This window comes from Henckelia pumila, chromosome 4 (assembly GCF_033568475.1).
Source record: "Henckelia pumila isolate YLH828 chromosome 4, ASM3356847v2, whole genome shotgun sequence".
In the NCBI taxonomy this organism is placed as follows: Eukaryota; Viridiplantae; Streptophyta; class Magnoliopsida; order Lamiales; family Gesneriaceae; genus Henckelia; species Henckelia pumila.
Window position 1 is genome coordinate 185,159,480 of NC_133123.1, and position 21,036 is coordinate 185,180,515.

At 37.0% G+C, this 21,036-nt stretch overlaps 2 protein-coding genes across 2 annotated transcripts; both read left to right on the top strand.

Annotated features, from left to right (window-relative positions):
• The first annotated feature begins 329 nt into the window (after positions 1 to 329).
• Positions 330 to 4,730, top strand: LOC140865451 (RHOMBOID-like protein 10, chloroplastic). The gene is made up of 9 exons (XM_073270106.1): positions 330 to 558; positions 1,238 to 1,491; positions 1,833 to 1,887; positions 1,965 to 2,045; positions 2,129 to 2,225; positions 2,319 to 2,386; positions 2,471 to 2,569; positions 4,244 to 4,285; positions 4,360 to 4,730. Exons 1-9 carry the CDS (start codon positions 394 to 396, stop codon positions 4,492 to 4,494), a joined length of 996 nt encoding a protein of 331 aa, XP_073126207.1. The 5' UTR covers positions 330 to 393; the 3' UTR covers positions 4,495 to 4,730.
• A 1,209-nt stretch (positions 4,731 to 5,939) lies between these two features.
• Positions 5,940 to 9,714, top strand: LOC140863815 (ankyrin repeat domain-containing protein 2B-like). The gene is made up of 9 exons (XM_073267525.1): positions 5,940 to 6,058; positions 6,340 to 6,370; positions 6,551 to 6,696; positions 7,054 to 7,266; positions 7,354 to 7,502; positions 8,283 to 8,451; positions 8,686 to 8,778; positions 9,100 to 9,239; positions 9,323 to 9,714. The coding sequence occupies exons 1-9, from the start codon at positions 6,050 to 6,052 to the stop codon at positions 9,420 to 9,422; spliced, it is 1,050 nt and encodes a 349-aa protein (XP_073123626.1). The 5' UTR covers positions 5,940 to 6,049; the 3' UTR covers positions 9,423 to 9,714.
• The last annotated feature ends 11,322 nt before the right edge of the window (positions 9,715 to 21,036 follow it).

Here is a 21,036-nt window from a genome sequence, read left to right on the forward strand (position 1 = left end):
AAAAATATTATATTTTTATATATTATATTTTTGCTAAAATGAATCGGTATTAGCGTTTGATTTGAAGTGCAAAGATATATATTATGATAGAGGGAACGTGGAGGATAACTATATAACATATTTTCACATTTTTGAAAAGGTGAAAATAACTGTATAACCTTTTTTCCACCTTTTTTTTTCTAACCTACTTGAAGGGTGCGATTAAGTTTTGTTTTTTAGTTTTTTTATTTTTTTATATTTTTTTGTGACTATACCAAAAAAACTACGCGATGACCTCTTGCATAATAAATAGATTTTAGCATATTCACATTTTGGAAATTGATGGAATGTGAAAATTGCACAATTTATTTTCTCCCAATTTTACATTATTTTCTTTGGTCACTTGTGAGAATCATGGGAAGTGTGGGGTCGATAATGTCATCCAATTCCAAGAATTCTATCCCCATCCCGGGAGGGGTCGGTCTTGTCCCCACCAACCACCTTATCAGCTCCGCCGCCGTCGCCCTCCGCCTCCACCGCCGTCTTCATCTTGGCCGTGTCCTCCAATCATCCCTCAAGGTAAAGCTTTGATAAAGAAAAAGGAAATAAAAACACAAAAACAACCCCCTAACTTCCCATTTTGTATTGGCAACCGTGAACAAAGAAAGTTTCTTATTTGAGGAGAATGGATGAACTAGCTTTCGGTAGTTTTGAAAACTTAGCTAATCTTATGGAGGCAAGAGTGTGCTGGAATGGAAGTGCTTCTGATTTCTTCTTCTTTCTTAATTGATTGCTATGAAATTTTTTGCTTGAGCTGAATCAGTCTTTGTTTTAGGACAAATAGATTACTACCAAGACTAAATCTTTTTAGTTGTGGCAGATACCTCACATGAATAAATTGAAATTTGATTTTCTTAAAATGCAAGTTTTTGTTCAATGGTCCTGAATACAGTAAATGAGCCGGGAATATATTGTTGCAGGCGTTTCCTTTTCTTGAATCTCATATTTGGTCGGTTACCTTTGGGACTGTTGGATAATGAAATTAAACAGCATTTTGAACTGGTAGTGGATGTGGATTCTATTAAATGCTTTGTCATTTGTGTAGTAATGAATTGATCTCATAAAGATATTCTTGAAATTGGGATTCTTTTCACTATTCTGTGATTCAGACCACAGAGATTATGGGACATGTGTTGTTTTGTTAGAAAGGGTTTCAAAAACAATTGCATTAAATGGTCGTGTTTTACTATATGTACAGAGTGTTTCTTGTCTTGGGTGCGTGCCTGTGTTGAAGGATATATGTCAAGAAAGGGCCCTTCAGTTCGCGGGTTTTAATTATTTTCAATGTTCATTCCATGCTCTGTCTGCTACATTGATGAGATTAAGTTTCTTCAATGGAGATGAAATTAGAAGTGATTCTAGAGATGCTGGCAAGTCCTTCTCGATGACATCTAGGAATGACATATTTAGCAAAAGGCAATGGACCAATATCCTTCTTGCTGTTAATATACTGTAAGTTCCGTTTCCTTGAGCCTATCGGGATAAACATTTTTTGGGTGATGTTGAATGCTCCCTCAATCCCTTGTCAAATTTCCGACTTTCATGTTTAGTGTCAGATGAGTGTTGATAAGTAAATTATTTATGGATCTCTTTTTAACCTTTTACCATTAAAAGTAGTGTTTGTTGGTTTGTGGTGTTACTTCAATAACTTCAAAAAAGGGATACTTGTGGAAGTAAAGTTGTCTTTCGAGCAGATAGAACATATTTTTTTGATACTATAAAAAGAGACACGGTATGTTTAAATTGTAACAGAGGACATACTTATCCATTCACACAGAAAAGTTTATGTGCAGTGTCTACATGGCGCAAACTTTCTCAGACGGAAAGATCTTATTTTGGGGAGCCAAGGTTTGATATTGCATTTAAAATTCTAAAACCAGAAAACATCATTGATGTTTTTCTCATGGCCATTTCTATCTTTGCAGATTAATAGTCTCATTAGTAAAGGGCAGTTATGGAGGCTAGCTACATCTTCCTTTTTGCATGCAAATATTGGACATTTAATGGTTTGAACCAAACAGTATGATGACACATTTATAGTCTTTGGATGACATTGAACATGCCCTGTGTAAAGGGTTTTCTTTTTCAGGTCAATTGTTATTCTCTCAACTCAGTTGGTCCTACTGTTGAGAATATATGTGGCCCTAAAAGATATCTTGCAATATACAGCACTTCTGCAATTGCAAGTAAAAATTAACCATCCTGTTGCTAACAAAAAAATTCAATTTCTTATTCCCAAAGAACCAACTTTTTGAATTTTATCCTTGGGCTTGAATCAGGTTCAGCAGCGAGTTATTGGTTCTGTAAAGCTCCTGCAGTTGGTGCATCTGGCGCTATCTTTGGACTGGTGAGCTCATGCAATTTACCATAGTGAAACTTTGTTATATGCTTCAAGGTATCTTTTTAATTGGTTAAATGGCGGCATGGTTAGGTTGGATCTTTTGCTCTGTTTATCCTAAGGCACAGAGGGATTATTAAAGGCAGCGAAGGCGATTTGCAACGGATAACTCAAGTTATTGTTTTAAATATGGTAAACCCCTAACTTGCTCAAATTTCACATCTTCCATTATACTTGAAAATATGTTATTTCCGAAGCTAAGTGGATTTTTGCGACATATACAAACGATACTGGGTTTTCTACTACCTTTAGATATTCACCACCTGTCAGACAATAGGACACCCAGTTAGCAGTCACTCTGTGAAGAATAGGGATGTCAATTTTCCCACGGGTTCGGGGAGTCGCGAGGAAAACCCGATATGGGGCGGGTATGGGGAAGCTTTTTCGGGTATAGGTTTGGCTTCGGGGATTTTTAAAAATCTCCGAAACATATTGGGGCGGGTATGGGGATGCTGTGTCCATCCCCGAACCCGCCCCGATAATAATAATAATAATAATAATAATAATAATAATATTGAAGTAGAAATATTTTTTATTTATTAAATTTTATTAAATATTTGAATAATATATAAATTATACTAAATATTAAAAATAATAATATTTATTAGTTTGTATTATTTTTATGCATTATATATAATGTATACGCTTATGATAACATAATTTTTATAACATAAAAATATTATTTGATTACGTAACATAAATAAACTATTAAGATTAATCATGTATATTTATTATTTATTTGAAATTTTTTTGAGAAAAAATATATTCTTACTAAAATTTGATATATAATATTCTATTTTAAAAGAACAATTTTCATTCACTTATGACAATCCCCTTCCCGAAGGTCCTTAGTATGGGATGAGGTCTCGAGTTCGAGACCCAATTATGACAATCCCCTCCCTCAACTCAAAAAAAAAATAATAATAATCTTGATTGATAGGGATATTTCTTATTCAAGATATTTTGATTAATGTTAAATTTTAATTTTACAATCAAAATTTTTTATACCAAATTTTTTTTAAATGTATTTTACAATAAAATTGACTAAAAATATATATAAAAATAAAACTAAATAAATATATATATATATATATATATATTCAGGTATGGGGACGGGGATAAGGATTAAGTCACCGCGTGAGGATGGGGAATCCCCGATTAAAAATAACGGGGAATGAGGCGGGGATGGGGACGGGTTTTGTATTCGGGGACGGGGATGGGGAAGGCATCCCCGCCCTCGCCCTCGCCCCGCCCCGCCCCGCCCCGCCCCGCTCCGCCCCATTTCCGTCCCCAGTGAAGAAGATGTTGTAGCATCTAATGTAGGAGAAGGTTTAAACCATTTGTTTCGGGGAATCTAAAATTGCTGCAATATATTGTATAATTAGATGAGATTATAAATCTGAAGCAGACCAGATCTTAATACTTTACTTCCACTGTATTTAGGTACTGGTTTACATGAAAATCTGACTATTTCTAGTCTGCAGTCATCCATGGCTGTAGGAGCGACTGGTCATTACGATTAGTTCCCAGTATTAGACTTTTAGTTGAGGCTGGGATACAACACTGTACACTTGTTTCCTGATAGATCTGCCTCCAATAATTGTAAATAAACACCTTTTGAAACATCACATGATGGCACTTCATTCCTCCTTATTTTTTGCACAGAATTAGCTCTTGTTTCTTTTCTGCATTAGCCAGGGCATTTGCCCAAGTGGTTTTGTATATGCATTCTCATATCGAATACTATATCATCTTATCGAAGCCGCCGTAGTAAGTTCTCCTAACAAAAACGAGCTTCTTGTGCAGGCTATTGGGCTCCTATCTCAAGGCATCGACAACTGGGGACATGTATGATTAGCTACATCTAAAATATATTTCTGGAAACAACGGATTTCTAACTTTGTTGACTTAAACAAATTCAGATTGGAGGTTTACTAGGTGGAGCTGCAGTATCTTGGTTTCTTGGTCCCGCGTGGGAGATCGAGTCCATCTCCCGCAATGGCAGAAAGGTTTTAACAGACAAAGCGCCAATTTTTTCGCTCTTCAAGAACCGTTAAGAAGAGCGTGCTTCATCTACCCTATAGAGGCTCGTCAGTTTTCGCTATACAGGTCGAATGCTCGTTGTGCATACATATGGTAGGAGAAGATTCGGCTATGTGACTTGAAACGGAGAACAAGTTCCAACTTCAAAATGGATATATCGAATGAACAATGTAATACTATCATTTTTCATATGATAATAACCATGTAATATCTTGTTGCTTTGAATAATATATTTCCAGATTTCAGTTAATATTTTCCAAAACACCTCTCTTTTCTAATTAATAATAATATAATATAATTAAATTTTATCAAATCAAATCATTAACACATGCTCAATTAAATCTTCCCTTCCCTTCTCGTCAAGGGTCAGGCTTGATGACCAATTCACAACAAAGACCGGAAAAAAAAAATCAAAATCAAAATATTCAGGACGGGATTAATATTTGGGCAAGTTTGCTTTAAATCTCCAAACCAGAACATATTTTTGCATTCAGTCATTGTCGGAAATAAGTATGATTGAACTCCGTGATTCACACAAAAATGTTTCTGCACTCTTTCGGAAACATGTTTTTTTTTTTGCGGGATAAAATCAGTAAACATTGAAAATATGGTAAAATATTGATTTAGATCTGGTACAAAAGATAAAATTTTGTGTACAAAATTTTAGAAACTTTGTTTATATCAACACTTGCAACACATGTTTGGATACTCAATAATCATATATTAGTATCAGATTTAAAATAATTGATACTCCAATATTATATATTAGTACCATATTTTCAATATTTTGTATCGTCGTTCAATGAAAAAGACAAATATGAAATTAATAACAATACTGCATACATATTTGAATACTAAAAAAACATATATTAGTACCAAATTTAAAACAATTTATGCTCAAATATCATGTATCAATACTGTATTTTCAATGTTTTGTACCGATTTTCTTTCGAAAAAAAACATGTGAGTTCAGAGAGTGCAGAAACATTTTGCTATGGATCAGAGAGTTCAAACTTTTTTTTTTCTGACAAAGACTGAATGCAAAATTATATTTGAGTTTGGGGAATTAAAACAAATTTACTCAATATTTAATAATCTCAAATAGTACTAGATATTAGGCCGGATGTTCGCATAATTGAACTTTAGTTGATTACATATATATTTCATCTAAGTTTGACTCAAATTTTATAAATAATTAGATTTATATATCATCGTGTTATCCATGTATATGGATTTGCTGTCTCATAGCACGGGTCAAAATGTTTTTCTCACCCCCCCCCCCCCCCCCCCCCCTATGCCATTGGTATCCAAAATGGGCAGCAGATCTAAATTTGGGCGAGGCCCCTATGAGGCCCAATAAAATAAATAATGGGCCCTAAATAAAAAACAGATCAGTAACCTTACAATCCACCTGTAAAGGCTAGGTGGCCCATTTCCTTGGTTTTATATTATTTTCTATATTATCCCATTTTTTAACCTCAAATCAAGCCATTGTTTCGTGTCTTCTGCAAAGTTCTTCCCGTCATTCGAAGCGAAGGATCCAACACTTCTCCATCAGATTCCGCAGTCATGTCTGAGGTATGCTTGCTAAATTTATGCTCAATTTGATTCTTTGTTGTAAATTTATCTGAAAGTAGATTGTTCGATCTGGAGTCCGGTTGTTGACTTGGTTTTAACTTTTATGATCCATTTCTGTCTATTTATTGGAGTGATTAATGAATTTCCTACTATCGATTCAGTTATTCGAGGTATTTCGAAGTTTATTCGATAAAAATAATTTCTAATTGATTTGTATGGATTCCTGTTTTCACTTGTTTGCTGCTGTTGATTTGACTGATGATCGATTTGCTGTTGTTCAGGCAGTAAAAAATCCTCCGGTTTCTACAGATGGTATGTTAATCTGAGCTGAAAGTGTGTTTATTGGCGTTATGTTGATCTCGTTTCTTTCAGAAATTTATTTAATATTTAGCCGATGAGCATGTGTTTTAAGAATGATTCTTTTTTCCTTTTTGCCGTTCGGCAGAAAACTTGAATGCTGAATGTCTGAAAAACTACGTTTCTGTTCCTCAGAGGAGAAGTCTGATGCGCCTAAAAGTAAAACTCCTGCTCCTTCAGCTTCTGGGGGGGCACCATCTGGGCAGGCCAGTGCAAACTCTGCTCCATTTCCTGAAATGCAAAATCCTTTTGATTTCTCTGCGATGACGGGACTGCTAAATGTATGTATACTTTCCTCTTCCTTTGAGGCCTTTCTTAGATTGAGAAAGTGTCATGGTGAATTTGTAGCATGTTGATGTCAGCTATCTTCGGGAACGACAACTATGTGTCCATGTTTTTCTTTTTTCTATAAATTTTGAAAAAAACTTGTTGCTGCTAATCGGTTTACTCGTATAGTTATTTACTCTCCAACTTAATTAAAAGTTGGTATACTAGTTCACGACAAATGTTTCTGCATTTAAACAACTGGAAGACTGCTTATTTTATTGTGAACTGAACGGAAATTCACAGATCAAAAGTATTAAATCAATATTATAATTTATTATTCTCGTTCTCTAATTTATAATGAGTTTGTGCAGGACCCAAGCATCAAGGAACTAGCAGAACAGATAGCCAAGGATCCTTCATTCAATCAGATGGCAGAACAGCTACAGAAAACCTTTCAAGGTGCTGCGTTTGAAGATGGCATCCCTAACTTTGATTCGCAAGAGTATGTATCAACAATGCAGAAAGTCATGGAAAATCCTCAATTCATGACCATGGCTGAGAGGCTTGGAAACTCATTGATGCAGGTAATTCGGGGTTACATTTTCCTTATTTCGTGACAAACTGTCCTTTTATATAAAGTCAAAAGTTTTATCATTCTCATTTTTCTGCAGGATCCGGCTATGTCTGGCCTGCTTGAGAGCATGACAAATCCAGCTAATAAAGAACAACTTGAAGAACGAATGGCCCGCGTGAAGGAAGATCCATCTTTGAAACCTATATTGGAAGAGATCGAGTCTGGGGGTCCTGCTGCTATGATGAGGTTATATCTTTTCCTAGTCTTGCTTAGTTTGATATGGTTACGAGATGATGACATGCGATCATTTTTTTGAAGTAAGATGCATCTGATAGTTTAGCTGGAAATTAAAGAGGTTAACTGCTTCTAAATACTTTAAACACGTCTTCTAACTCAAGAAAATAAATGTGTAAACTTATTTGATTACTTGACTGATTAAAGCAACTTTTGTGTGGATATTCTGAGATTTCCAGTAGTTTTTTATTATTTTTATTATTATTATTATTATTATTATAATTATTATTTTTATTATATTTCATCCTGCAAACTAATGGGTGTTCCTGTTGACCTGTTGATGTATCCTGTCGCGTTTTTACAGTTGGAAATACATTTTGTATCACATTTGAATGTTAGAAGGACTATGTTTTGTTTTCCAGCCCTTGTTTTCTAGTTGAGCAGATGTTCTGTCCTTACACCATGAGAAGTAGAAAAGATCAAGATTTTCCCACAGAAAACATAGAAACTTTTTACCCGGTCAACTGATATGTTTATAATTTCAGAAAAAAGAAATTGTTTAGAATTTATTCCTATACCTACTGAGTATAGCTGGTAAAATATTTTGATGCATTTTAAACATGGTACTGTTGTGATCATAACCTTACCCCTAACTGACGTTCGTTATGTATGTATCTTGGTGATCCATCTCACTTTTACTGCTTTACACACTACCTGAGCTTTTCTTCATATTTTTTATCGTGGAACTGGTCGTTACTTGGCATGTCCCCCACTGATAAGTATTATAATTAGATACTGGAATGATAAAGATGCTCTCCAGAAGTTGGGTGAGGCAATGGGATTTGCTGTTGGAGGGGATGGTGCCACATCTGCTGGTGCTGCTGCTGGGGAAGACGAAGTGGAGGAGGCAAATGACGAGGAATCCATTGTCCACAACGCAGCTAGTGTTGGTGATGAAGAGGTATCTCCTAGCAATATTATGCTGAAAGCTACATTTCTGATCGTGGTTTCTCAGATCTTTGTTGCCAAAAGTTACAGTTTATGAAAATCGATTTTAAAAGTATTTTCAATCATTTGATGACTTAGCTTTTCTGCTTGTCATTATTAGATTTTTATTTTTACAATTATTTTCCTGTGAAATCATTGTGATTATAAGCACATATTTTAGTATGTTCAACTTTTTATCAACAATTAGGCATTGAAGAAGGCTTTAGCCGATGGTGCTGACAAGGATGAAGAAGACTCTGAGGGACGGACGGCGCTGCATTTTTCATGTGGATATGGAGAGGTATTTGAAAAAACAACAAGAATCCTCCTCTTCCTCATTCCCACAACCGTTCGTTTCATCAGTTCACTTGACCATCTATGCTTGGATTTCCTTTTATCTCTTTCGTATGGTACATTGCTACCTTTCATTACTCCTGCCGGGTAGTTTTAGGACTTGTCTGGCTGCTTATTTTAGGTTCTTGCCCAAAAGCTGATTGGATTTCCTTTTATTCTCTTTCGTATGCTACATTGCTACCTTTCATTACTCCTGCCGGGTAGTTTTAGGACTTGTCTGGCTGCTTATTTTAGGTTCTTGCCCAAAAGCTGATTGGTTCTGTTGTAGGTGAAATGTGCTCAAATTCTTCTAGAGGCTGGGGCTAAGGTTGATGCTCTGGATAAGAATAAGAACACTCCTCTTCACTATGCAGCCGGTTATGGGAGAAAGGACTGTGTGGAGCTTTTGTTGAGCAACGGTGCAGCTGTGTAAGCCCGTTTTCCAACCCTTTCCCCCAGCTTTGATTTGCACGATTTCTTTCCAACACCCTTGCTTTTCTTGGTTTATGCAGCACTCTTCAGAACTTGGATGGAAAGACGCCAATAGACGTTGCCAAATTAAATGACCAAAACGAGGTACTGAAGCTTCTTGAGAAGGATGCATTTCTATGAGTCTTTCCCCTGCAGTTCCTATTCTGGTGTGATTATACTCGTGTAGTTTCACGAGATCGAGTGTTGGCATACGTATATCGGATCTTATACTCTGTTTCTCGGGGATGCTTAGTATGTGTGGGGTCATTCTATGCTAGACAGCGATGGGTCATGTGAATGTGTACTTTGTTTTGCATGAAATATACATGGGTTTCGTCACATTGGATGCTCGCAATGGAGTCAGTTGTACAACTAAATCTTGAATCTGATTATTTATTTAATATAGTCAATAAAGCCAACTATTAGGCTTATATAGGCATCTTTTTCAAATACAATATTGATCAACTTAGTAAACTTTTCAAGGCTCAAATCTATCGGATATTTTTTGAATGGTAACTTGTATCAATATTATTAATTGGGAGAAGTCACCGATACACTGTTAATCAATCAAGAAGGAAATTCTCCGTTCACTCAACAAAAAGACCACTAGAGTAGTTGATCGTCTAGCATGTTTTAAACTAACTATCGGTGCCTTTGCCATCAGATCATTAATCTCTTGAGTGCATCACGATCCAATGTATTCAAAGTCGACATATGGATCCATGACTGCTTGCACGAGTCAGAAAACATAACAATGTGGAGATATCCCTTCTCTCAAACTAGCTGTATGCCCTCCTTAATAGCCAGGAGCTCTGCATGCACCACGCACAGAGGCGATTTTGCATGCACCACGCACAGAGGCTGTCCAATTCTTCGCCCAAACACAAGAATTATATTCCCATCGGAGTTCCTAATCACACCCGCAACAATATATATATTGGGTCTCTCATTAAAAGCCGCATCCACATCAAGACGTTGGTGGCTGGCAGGTGGTGGTAACCAGGTGCGTGACTCGTCATTTCCTGTCCCAAGGTGATCAATTTTCAAGTCTCGTACAGTAGCCCAATACTCCGCGATCGTCCCATTTTCCCGGCAAGGATCTGGTCACCTCCTCGGAATTGTGTGTAACTCGAAGTCGGCCACACCAAACACTTCATGTCCGACATGCAAATCTTTCAAAGTCAGATTTACTTAGGTGTTTCATCATCCATATGCAAATGTCCAGCAAAGAACAGCCCCGAACTTTTTTCAATAATCTTTTATAGACCTGGCCCTTCCAAAATCCCTTTATTTCTGGATAGAAAAACAGAGCATGGCTTGTCGTATCGCCACCATACCCACAGAGGGGGCACATGCCCGAACATGGTGTGCTGCAAGATTCAACTCAGTAGGAATAATGTCATGTCAGAGCTTCCCCCAGAAGATCCTAATTTTTGGTGGCAGGGATAAGTTCCAGAGGAACGTCCACCTGGTGAGCGGGAGCACTCTGGAGTCCAACACCCAATCTATATCCTTCCCTAACTGATATATCCCTTTGACATCAAACTTCCAAAATCTGGAATATGCGGCAGAGGGAGGCGTAAGATTTCTTCCCCAACATAAGGAAGCAAAATATCGGTTATTGATGAGAGTGTTAACCGTTAGCTGGTCCCTTTCGGGTGCAAGTACTCAACTTCGGTATCCACTTGTCTTTGAAGATCTTAATGGTTGCGCCAGATCCTACCCTCCAATATAACCCTTCATCCACTAAGCTACGGCTCCATAAGAGGGATCGCCAGATATATGACGGGTTGTTACCGAGAGGCGCTTTCATAATATCAACGTGTTTAAAGTATCGTGCTTTGAGCACTCGAGCAACTAGCGAGTGGGGATTGTGCAGGAGTAATTATCTTCTCCAAAGCACATCATTCATGTATAATTGTGAATTAATTATCAACATTTAAATATTTAAAATTCTCATAAAACGAAGATATAAATCTATTCGATTTTAAGCAAGACTTCGAGAGGCTATCATAACTCATAATGCCAGAATGGTCTCTTTGGTTTGACCAATTTCAAATTTTAGAACATCCATTTTCAAGTATTCAATATAGACGGAACCACCCGTCATTTTTTGAATTTTAAAAATTAAAAAAACCTTTCCCTTTGTACATGTACGGGATAGCTAATATATAATATGAGGGTAAATTAGGGAAAAATACTTTTGCCCATTTACAACTTAAAATTCAGTTCCTAGAATTTTTTTTTTTTTAATCTACTACTGATACAACCTCAAACTTATTTTAAACTTATTTTCCCCAATTTAATGTCTCACGTAAATCCCTAGCCAACCCCACCGATTTGCATTGATTCTCTCCTCCCCCAATTTCTATATCCCGTGGAGAAAACTAAATCTTGAACCACCAATTTCCATGTCTTCTCCTCAGCATCAAGATAACCCACCGAATTGCGACACCTACAAAAAACGATTTGGAAGCAGGTGACGATGACGACGAGGGACAACGAGCCGAAGCAAAGGAAGCGAGAAAATGAGTTTCTTGTTACATGTTTGTTCGATTTGTTCAGTATTTTATGATAATTGTGCTTAATTTGTTTAATCAGTGTTTCTCTTCCAGACCTCTCCTTTTGCCAATCCTATCCTTTTGCTTTGTTGTGGTATGCTTCATCTTCACCTCACCAATTTCCTCCCAAATCTATGGAATTTTCTGTTTTGATTTATGGTAGTTTTATTTGATATTTGATGCCCCTAAAAAATATACGAGTCTAATCCGACTCGAGCCCAATAATCCATATTTTTGGAAATATATTTTGAGGTTCATCTAGTCTTGTTTTATGAGAAGCCCAGTCTGGGATGACCTTGTTAGGAATGGGCTCATGATTATAAATTCATGAGCTTGAGCCCTAACTGGTATGGTTGGAGCCCGACCCGAGTCCAGAAAGGGCCCAATATCTAGAACCTTCCAGTACTCTCGGACACATGAAGATCTGCAGCAGATATGGTTTATGGTTTATTGATTCATCTCTTCTATTCACTTCTTGTTCACACCCTCACGCACGCATATTCTCTTGTTCTTATTTTTTGTCAAGCTCTTTCACTTTCGAGCACTGACTTAGACATCGGAGGGGTCACATCGTAACACCTTCGGTGCCCCCTAATTTAGCTTTTGTCTGTGCAGAGCTTCGTCGTGCCCGACACGACCCGATTTATTGAAGATTTGGAGATTCGCTCTATCAGACCGAACCCGGAGGAAAAAATCGACATCATCAATTGGCGCCGTCCGTGGGAATTTGAATTAACAGAGTTGAGATGTGAGAATCGAGCGATAGAAGGGGGAGAAAAAGTATATTGAAAGAGAAAAGAGTTGTCCTCAACCCTAGACTCTATTTCCGTGGACCAGCTCCCCGGGTTATTGCACCACGCAGCCTCTCCCATGAAAAATACCCACATACAAAAACAAAAAGAAGCAAAATCCACTTCTTCTGAACAAAATCCCGCCTGCCTTACTTTCCTCTATTTGTTGTTTCCGAGTGCTACTATATATGCGCACCGCACAACCTTTTTAATGGGTTCTCGCTACAACTGCATCCAGGCCCCATCAGTTATAAGAATTCTTCTTGCATCGCTTCACTCTCACACCCCGTTGTATTCTCTTGGTGGGCGAGGTTTCAGCTTGCAGAAGCTCCGCGGATTAATGGAAAAATTGGAGCGATTGAAGCTAGATAGATTAACCATTCTTTTACAAATCTGCGTTCATAATTGCTTAACAAAGATAAGTACAATTTTATTTCATTTTATTGTGATGTGTTATACTATTGGTGATTATTATAAGCGCTTAATAGCGTCTATTTCTCTTAGGAATTATTATCTTTTTGTTCGGTCATGCTTATGGCTGTATTATTAAATTATATGTGTGACTTGTTGATTCAAGCTCAGCGTTAGTTTGGTGTTTGTGTGTTTTGATTGGGCTCGATCGTTCCCATGCTTTGGACATCTTATTCTTGTTTTATAATGCACTTTAAATGTTTGATGAATTGATTGAGCAGTTAACTCTTTGCCTTCGGTAATTTTTCGGCTTCGCAGGGGCTCGTTCATCTTTCTTCTTGGCTCGATCACCTTGCGGATTGAAGATTCATAGAACCATGTCAGTTTTGTTCCTCCCAAGGGCATATTTGATTCGTTCACAAGTTTAGATATTTTTCCTTCTGCTATCCAATGAGGGCAAAGGATTTACTTTGGCTACTATCACATGAATCCATCGAATCGGCGCGCATTACCGACATCATCCCGAGAAACATGACTCGATCAGCTTGCAGGTTTGTTTTTTAACTCTTATGCAGGCAACACTAAAGGCGGGTTGGAATGCTTGAGTTAATCAAAGATTGGCATGGGCTACCTCGGCCATTTTTAAGCCATAAGGGTATTTGAAGCTTTGACTCCTCGATTTAAATCAAGGGGTTGGTCTTTCTCTCTTAGTTCAATTGGATTCAAGAAGATTATTCTTGGGCCCTGGTCAAGAGAGTTTAATGGAATTTTTCAGCCTTTCATGCTTTGATCATTAAAGCCCGTTTATATTTGGGATTTAATTTGATTGCTTAGACTTATTTTATCGATCTCTCGTGATTGCTGGATTTTCTTTCTTGTGCATTGGGTCGATTTCTTTCAGTATGAATAATTGAAAAAGGGAATAAAAACTAGTTGGGTGTAAATACCTCGTTCACTTTCCTGTGTGCATAACTTTTTGGCTCATATTCATATACAATGCTACAGAAGCATATCACGTGAAGCATGTTGGAGAATGCGAATATTACCTTAAATTCGAAAAGCTTGTTTGAAGCTTCACGAGAAACCTCATGGGACTTAATTAAATTTGGGTTGACTCACAAAACATATGTGGGATTTAATGATTAATATTAGTCACATATTATATATTAGACTTCCTAGTCTGATTGATCAAAGCATGTCGTAGAATTTTTCCCAGTAATATTTGGCTTTTTATATTGAGTTTCATGGGTTTTAGATCAATTGCATGTCATGAGGAGTTTTAAAATTTATGTGATTGATTAAGTCAAAGTTACATAATCTCGACTCTCACGTTATTTCATCAAATATTTATCATTTTTAGTTTATTAAAATAACAATACTTTCCCCACACTATTTGACAAAAGAGCTTTAAAATACTTTGAATATTTTATGTTAAATGTATTCGAACTTTTATCATTATCTCAATAATGATATTTTATAACACATTTCTTAGACTCATAATTTATTTCAAATATCATGTATTATTATTTTGTTCTCTTCCGTCTTATTCTTGGCCTTGTCATTCCAGTGTCCTTCGATTCGTTCGATTTATCGCGTTCGGACTCAATTCATGGCACTTTTACTATCAAACACCATAGACACAATGTGATAACCTAATCAAGGCTATTCGGCGACTCGAGGAATAAGGATAAGTTTTTTTTTTATGTTTTCTTTTGTTTTTAGAAAAATATATTTTCTTTAACACATTTCGTGCGCTAAAATAAATTAATTACCTTGTATTTCTCATGATTTTATTACGAGAAAATCATAATTGTCGTTTCTTGCAAAGTTACAAAAAAGCTAAAGCCCATCATTGTACATGTTATAGTGCTTAATATGGCTTTTCTCCTTTCACCAACACTTGCGTCTCGATTTCATGCTATTATCTCATGTAGATCAAGCTTCCCAAAACTCGAAATATTTTACTAGAAATAGAGCACTACTTACCTCATATGCTTGGGAATTTATCAACAACGTATGTGGGATATATCATAATGAATTTTTTAGGTGAAGCCATACATTTAATTAAACCAATATTGTATTGGACTTCTATTGTCTCGTGTCTTTTGTTTGGGTCTATCTATTATAATGGGCATGCAATCTAGCAATAAGGCACAATCCATGGCTCAACACTTTATAAATTCGGGCAGGGCCGACATCATAAATCCACTCTGGTGGTGCAAAATCAAAATCCTCTCCGGGGGTGTTAAACCAAAATCCTCTCCGGGGGTGCTAAACCCAAACCCACTTCGGTGGTACTCAAAAGCCCGATCAGTTCGGCACTCACCACACCATTCGTGGTCAAATCAAAGCCCGATCAGTTCGGCACCCACCACGCCATTCCTGGTCAAATCAAAGCCCGATCATCTCGGCACACACCACGCCATTCGTGGTCAAATCAAAGCCCGATCAGTTCGGCACCCACCACGCCATTCGTGGTCAAATCAAAGCCCGATCAGTTCGGCACTCACCACGCCATTCGTGGTCAAATTAAAGCCCGATCAGCTCGGCACTCACCACGCCATTCGTGGTCAAATCAAAGCCCGATCAGTTCGGCACCCACCACGCCATTCGTGGTCAAATCAAAGCCCGATCAATTCGGCACCCACCACGCCATTCGTGGTCAGAATCCAAGCCCGACCAGCTCGGCACACACCACGCCACTCGTGGTTATCTCAAAATCTCGACCAAGCTCGATACCTACCACGCACTTCGTGGTCAAATTCAAAGCCCAACCAGCTCGGCACCTACCACGCCACTCGTGGCCTCCATCAAAAGCCCATCCGATTGGGAAATGTTACTTGTACTTGATTAATACAAGAGTTCTTACATGGGCTCGGGATCCGACCAGACCACATGGTCTAAACTTCATACTTCTTTTAGACCAGTAGGGGTAGGTACTATTGATGCCCCTAAAAAATATACGAGTCTAATCCGACCCGAGCCCAATAATCCATATTTTTGGAAATATATTTTGAGGTCCATCTAGTCTTGTTTTATGAGAAGCCCAGTCTGGGATGACCCTGTTAGGGAATGGGCTCATGATTATAAATTCATGGGCTTGAGCCCTAACTGGTATGGTTGGAGCCCGACCCGAGTCTAGGAAGGGCCCAATATCTAGAACCTTCCAGTACTCTCGGACACATGAAGATCTGCAGCAGATAAGGACAATATCTTATGAATCCAAGATTTGATATGTTCTTAGACTCATCAATTAGAGTCATACTCTAACACATGTTCTACCTTGACAAGGTAACCTACCCCTCCAAGCCCCTATAAATACAGGTATGGTTTATGGTTTATTGATTCATCTCTTCTATTCACTTCTTGTTCACACCCTCACGCACGCATATTCTCTTTTTCTTACTTTTTGTCAAGCTCTTTCACTTTCGAGCATTGACTTAGGCATCGGAGGGGTCACGCCGAAACACCTTCGGCGCCCCCTAATTTAGCTTTTGTCTGTGCAGAGCTTCGTCGTGCCCGACACGACCCGGTTTATTGAAGATTTGGAGATTCGCTCTACCAGACCGAACCCAAAGGAAAAAATCGACATCATCAAATTTGTTTGGAGAGAATGGGGTATAGTTGAGGAATCTATTGCCGAGAAAGACATGCAAGATTTCTTGTTAAAACGCTTTTAAGATATGTCAAATATAGGCTACAAATAAATTAGAGTTGCTAAAATGGATGGAATACCGCATGAGAAGAACTTAAATCGGTAGAATATTAAAACATAATATTTGTCACACACAAATAAATAATTTTGGACTCATTTTCGGTTGAACAAATGTCACTTTCTTTCCTTCGACAGAATTTTTGGGCTTTCTGAATTCCTTCATCTCGGCAATTTTTGGGATTTATGATTTTCTTTATCTTCTTGATTTTGTTTATTGATTAGCTATTCATGATATTGGTTTTCCTCTATTTTTTATCAGTTGTGTTTTGTTTCAAATTTTTGGTTGAGATTATTTTCTTGAATTTATCCTTGGTTCATTGCATTTTTTCATAAACAGTTTGAGAAAAATGATAGTCTTATTCATTTCTCAATGGGGATAAAAAAATTTTAAATCCTTGGTGTTTGCGTTAGGATCTGAGGTGATCATAACTTTCTTATTTTTCATGCACCAAAATTGGATGATTGATTATCAAGAATTGTTGTGTGATGCTAAACTTCTAAGACATTTTGTGTATATTTGTTTTTAAAACAACTGTTATCGATTAAATAATGAGAAATGATAACTTTGTGTTTCCCTCCTTGAAGATAAAATTTTGTTTATATATTAGAATAAATCCAACAAATTTGAATGAATATATTGTTCCTAATTTATATGAAACGACCCTCTACCCTCTAATATATAATAGATATTAAAATAATGCGTAAATTTTAAAAAAAAAATTGGCATAACCTATTTAAAACATTTACGAACCACTTATCCAAACAGCACACCAAAGATTTAACCTAACGAGACAACAATGCAAACGATTAACGACCAAGGAACGAAATGAAAGTAGTTCAAAGTTGCAAATCCAAAAGTTTAACAGTCAAACACTTATCATGTCATCAAATGGAAATAAACAATAAACATCTTCAAATTTAAAACTTACAAATTTAACCAACATAAAAATATTAAACAACAAACTAAACAATATCTATAATTTTCTAAATATACTCATGACATCCAATTTACATAGAAATAACATTATGCGGAAAGCTAGCATAGGTCGGAAGGATTGCAAAGCCCGCATCGCATTCCACTCAAGAGTCATGCTCCTCGATCTCATCGAAAGTCTAACCCGCACCAAACAAAGTAGTGAGTCTAAAGACTCAACAAGTATAAAACATGAAATATCGAGGGATACATAATACATGCACACGCCCTTTAAAATAACTGTACTCAAAATACTTTAAAACTTTCCTCGGGCAAAATGCTTGAAGTTAAAAGAAAATGAGACTTAGAACTTTAAAGAAATCGCATACAATTAACTCACTCAACTTTAACTCAAACTCACGCTTGAAACTTTAACTTTACTCATATCTTTAAACATAAACTTTCATAAACTTTAACTTAAACTTTTCTGAGAATTTAGATCCTCGATTGTGACTTCTGTATCGATTGATCAATCTATAAACCATAGTACTAGTCTGGCAAGGACACCGAGATTTCTCCCGACCCCATATTGCCCTGAGTGGCAAGGACATCGAGATTTTTCCCGACCCCACATTGTCCTGAGTTTGATAATGAAACCAAGATGTCTCCCAGCTCCACTCTACCCTGAGTTTGGCAAGGACACCGGGACATCTCCCGCCCCCACATTTCCTTGAATGGCCACAACCATCTCTCCTCATCCAAAACATTTTCCTTGACTCAACTTGAGAAACTTCAACTCATCTTAAAAAGGATTTTGATGATATGATAAAAATCCTATCATATAGTTATTTATATTTTAGAGATATATCAGAATATTGCATGGATATGCATAAATCTAGTTGTATTATACATTACAATTCTACATAGACTGAGACTTTCTTCCTATAAATAAGAGATCTCTAACTCTTATTAAGAGAGATGATATTTTTTTCATAACGTCTCCCAACCCTTTTCTTGCACATCTCACATATGTCTTTTCTATCATTGCAATTTCCATATTTTTTCTATTGAATCCTATACTAACTTGACCGTCGGAGTGGCTTCGCCTTTGGGCGAGCCATCTCACATGGTTTGAAGAAATTGGTTCGTGATTACCGGTTTGAGGTAATTTGTGTGATGCGAAAATTTTTAAACGCATCAGATTTCTTTGAAATATTAACTCACTTAAATACTCGACATTTAGATAGAGAAAACAAATTTTAGATCAAGGAAAAACAATGGTTAAGTGTCTGCCCCTAGACTAAACTAATCAACCATAACTTCCCTTTCTCCTCAACCAAGACTTACCACGAGCGTTCAAACCGAAAAACTCCTAACTCGATCTTTCCTTAACCGAATTGACTTCCGCTTGAACCGACACCCTCTACACACCATAAACTAACCCAAGGACCAGACCCTAACTCCCCGAGTAAAACTGAGCAGCCTGAACCAATAGGGTTCTCGGACAGCCCTTAAACTCCACCAAAAATCTGTACCAACCACCTTAACTTAATTCACCCTTAATCTATCCAAAACTTAACCGAATGACTCCCAAATTGAACCGACACGTCCACCATATCCTAGAATTGAATTATGGCCAAGCCACCCCCTGTCCAGACCTCTTGAACCAATCCCCAGAACCAAAATCTAGAGGCAAAGCAAAGGAACGTAAAAATCTGCACAAGTCCACTACTATCTTAGCGCCTTACGAACGCATCCCTGAACGAATTTCTCAACTTCCAGCCTACATACCGACTATATTAACAACACATAGACCACGTTTAAACCTCGAGCCAAGCCCTCACACCCGAAGCTAGCTCAAAGTCCAACTCTTAGCCGATTCGCCCCATTCGGAGACCCCTACTACACGGCCTCACCTACAGACCACAATCCCTCACCTTCAGCCCTACTAGCCACCTTAAACCTCATACAACACACCATTTAAACATCCAATCAACTAGCCTAAGCAGACCCTTAAGAATCAATCCATCAAAATTCAGAGATGAGCAGAAAACACACGGAGACACAAGCTGAATTTTTTGAATTGCACAAGCCCTTTCAAAAATCATTCCACACACATATCAAAGCTCATTTCAACACCATCATCAGACATAACTTTCGAAATTATGGCATACCCCTTCTGATTTTGAAAAAAAACGCATCACCAATGCATAAAAGTCCGTATTTCCGAAATATAATGCGTAGCCCTTCCAAGTCTCAACTCAAACACAACACATAACTCATTGCAACATAAAACATACATGAAATTTTCGAATTCAAGGCAGGAACCCTACTGAAATTTCTGGAAATTTTGAAACCCTTGATCAATAACCACAAAATCTCTAAATGCATGAAGGAATCAAAGCAAATACATAATATCTTTATTTGGTGGCCAAAAGAAATGTTTATACTTGCCTCAAATTCAAAAATACCCAGAAAAGAGTTGAAAACGTGAGAAATGGCTTCCTTTCCTTCCTAAGCTTGGGCTTCGGCCGGTGAAGAGGGGTTGACGGCGGCGACAAGGTGGTTGGCGTGGAGGAGGGAAGGTGGCGACGGGTTTAGAGTAAAGGGGAAGGAAGGGTGGCGGCTTGGAGAGAGGAAATGGGCGGGGGAAAGGTTTCTAATTTAGACTTGTGTTAGAGTTTGAGAAAGAAAAATGTGTATATGTGTGTATAGGTGTAAGTATATGTGTGTGTGTGTAAAATTCTTAAAAAGTGCTACTTTAATAACTTATAAAAGTGCTACTAGGTGTTTTACAACTCTTACACTACTCACACCAAATCCCATAAATTTCCTATTATTTGAAAAGTTAAGAATTGAAGGAAATAATTAAATTTCATTTGCCTAGGTTTTAAAATGCAAAATTTGAAAAGTTCTAAAATAAAACTCTAAAATGTCATAAAAATAATTATGATCACCCGGAAAGTCTTAAAACCTAATTTTATCTTATTTCTTCAATTTCTCATAAATTTCAAATCTTGCGTAACTAAGAATTACCGCCAAAATCCACCGTCTCCTCATGCAGAATCCGGAATCACCGAACTCAGGAACTCAAGATTAATTAGCTTAAATAATTAAGCAAAATAAATAAAGGAATTTAGAACAATTAAGGCTCCGTTTGAACGTGTACTTATAAAACATTTTTATAAAAATGTTTTTAAAATATTTTTTATAAAATATTTTAAAAGTTTTTTTTAAGAATAGATATTTGTTTGGCAACTATTTTATAAAAATATTTTTATAGTTAAAATTGTGTTTGGATAACTATTTTAGAAAAAAAAACAATTTTAAAGTTAAAAATAATTAAGAAGGTGTTTGGACTACT